Source organism: Empidonax traillii, unplaced genomic scaffold, assembly GCF_003031625.1.
Source record: "Empidonax traillii isolate 1590-97213 ecotype Southwest subspecies unplaced genomic scaffold, ASM303162v1 scaffold1365:size127568, whole genome shotgun sequence".
NCBI lineage: Eukaryota > Metazoa > Chordata > Aves > Passeriformes > Tyrannidae > Empidonax > Empidonax traillii.
This window is the reverse complement of record NW_020956558.1, coordinates 125,495-127,568: the sequence shown is the minus strand read 5'-3', so window position 1 is coordinate 127,568 and position 2,074 is coordinate 125,495. Positions and strand designations below refer to the sequence as shown.

The 2,074-nt window shown below is 64.4% G+C and overlaps 1 protein-coding gene across 1 annotated transcript; it reads right to left on the bottom strand.

The window, feature by feature from the left end:
* Positions 1 to 7: 7 nt before the first annotated feature.
* On the bottom strand, positions 8 to 1,911 carry NEU3 (neuraminidase 3). The gene is made up of 3 exons (XM_027906841.1): positions 1,730 to 1,911; positions 1,399 to 1,638; positions 8 to 1,280 (listed from the first exon to the last, which is right to left on the bottom strand). Exons 1-3 carry the CDS (start codon positions 1,754 to 1,756, stop codon positions 336 to 338), a joined length of 1,212 nt encoding a protein of 403 aa, XP_027762642.1. The 5' UTR covers positions 1,757 to 1,911; the 3' UTR covers positions 8 to 335.
* Positions 1,912 to 2,074: the final 163 nt, after the last annotated feature.

Genomic DNA, 2,074 nt, shown 5'->3' with positions numbered 1-2,074 from the left:
ACACAGGGACTGGAAACATTTTTAACTTGAATAAGACTTTAGGGGACTTCTGCCTCAGGGAACCGGCTGCTCTCGGTGGCACTTTTTTGCTGCTACCAGCTGAAAAATGCCCATTTTTGGAGAAGCAGCAGCATTTTGGGTGCTGTGCCAGCACCCCTTGGCCAACCTGCAGCAGATCCTCTACCACCACCAACTGATGAGTGATTAAAAAGCCATAATATAAAATTAAAAGCTACATGATGCTGAGCCTCTGGAGCATCCAAAACATCCTGGGGAGGTCCGGATCGGGATGCCAGCAGTCAGGAGCGACCCCCTTGACTAACACAGGTCTGTTTTTAGGAAGCCTTGAGGTTCTGATCAGAGGAGTCCAGGGCGAAGAGGCAGAAGACGATCTCCTCACAGGCGCTGGCCATGCCGCACTCGAACAAGCAGCCGAAAATTCTGCCCGGACACACGGCCAGGTCGGAATACCCGGCAGGCCCCGCGTGCAGCACCCAGGGGCGCCGCCAGCCCGCCCCGTCCAGCGGCGATGGGTTCAGGTAGACACCCAAATTGCGCCGGTGGTGCCGGTCGGTGGGGTGGGAGTAGAGCAGCCACGTGGGCGCTCCGGCGGTGCCGGCGGGCGCGGCAAAGCTCACCACGCTGCCCTGGCAGCCGTGCGGGGGCTCGGCCAGCGCCGGGCAGCGCGCCGGGCGCTGGAAGTGCAGCCCGCGGTCGGCGCTGAGTGCCACGGCCCGGCAGCCGTGTGGCGCGCGGGCGCTGCAGTACAGCAAGGGCGGGTGGGCGCCGCGGATTTCGGCTACTTGGCACTCGCCCGTGCGCTTGCCGTCAAGCAGGGTGCCCTTGTGCCAGCGGCGCCCACCGTCATCGCTGTAGAAGACGAGGGAGTGCTGGCGGGTGCAGCAGGGCAGCCGCGCTGCCCCGCACAGGCGCCCGTGCATGTAGTAGGTGTACGCCGGCACCACGAGCCGTCCCGAATCCAGCTGCACCCCGTGGCCTGGCCCCACGGCAAAGGTGGCCCAGCGGGACAGGTCGGCGCCGACGGCCTCGTCCGTCACATCCCGCAGCGGGGCCCAGCTGCGGCCGCCGTCGGCGCTCGTGGCGAAGCAGAGACGCGCGGCGCTGCTCCCCCTCCAGATCTGGTGCTGCTCCGTCTTCCCCTGCTCCACGCAGATGCAGAAGAGGAAGATGGTGCCACTCCTGGCATCGAGGAGCGGACACGGGTTCATGGTGCGGTGGCCGGGCAGCGCCAGCGCTGACAGCTCCTCCACCGGACCCCACTGCCGGCAAGGAGGGAAACGGGGCTCAACCGTGGGGCGTGCCAGCATCGCCGCACCCTGGAACCACCCGGCGTGGATGCGGACACAGGTCGTTCCTGCAGCGCAGGGTGGATTTTACCTTCACCGAGGAGCCGTGCCGGCAGCCCCGACGCAGCACCAGGTACTTGGCGTCCTCATCCCGGGCTGAGGAGCGTTTTTCAGCAAAGGCAAGGAAGGATTCATCCGAGGGAATGTAGAGCAGAGCTGGGATGCGGTAGGTGACCCCACTTCCCTGTCGGAAGAGTGTCTCCGGAGGGGAGACAAGCGGGGATTCCGAGGGTGGCGGCAGTGGGGGGCTCTCCCTGCCATCCCCCTGGTGCTGGAAGTGTGGGAATGCCAGGTGTAAAGGGTTAAATGCCAGGAAAAGCCCTCATGTCCCCCTATATGGAGGGATAGGGATAAGGACTCACCTTGAGGCAGGTGGTGGCCTGGAACATGGTGGCTCCTGCTGGGGCCTGAGCCAAATAGGAGAGGGGGGCTGAGAGCTGAGCCCCTTGGAGGGGTCACACCCCACTCTCCTGCATGTCTATGGTGTCTCTGTGTCCCTCTGTTCCCCAGTGCTGCACAGGCTCCCCTATTTCGCCCCCGAGCACACCCCCCACGCTGTTCCCAAGGGCTCTGCACCCCCTGTGCCTCCCCAGTACTCCCAAGCCTTCAACTCCTTTAGCTCCCCCAGTGTCCCCACCCCAGAGTCCCCATGCCCATGCATTCCCCTGCCCCAATCCCTCCATGCACCTCCTTCCACCTGGATCCCA

Coding starts and splice junctions, on each gene's coding strand:
- NEU3 (XM_027906841.1), bottom strand. CDS start 1,756: ATGTTCCAGGCCACCACCTGCCTCAAG. Junction 1,639..1,729: donor AGGCCACCACCTGCCTCAAG/GTGAGTCCTTAT, acceptor CCACACTTCCAG/CACCAGGGGGATGGCAGGGA. Junction 1,281..1,398: donor GGCACGGCTCCTCGGTGAAG/GTAAAATCCACC, acceptor CCTTGCCGGCAG/TGGGGTCCGGTGGAGGAGCT.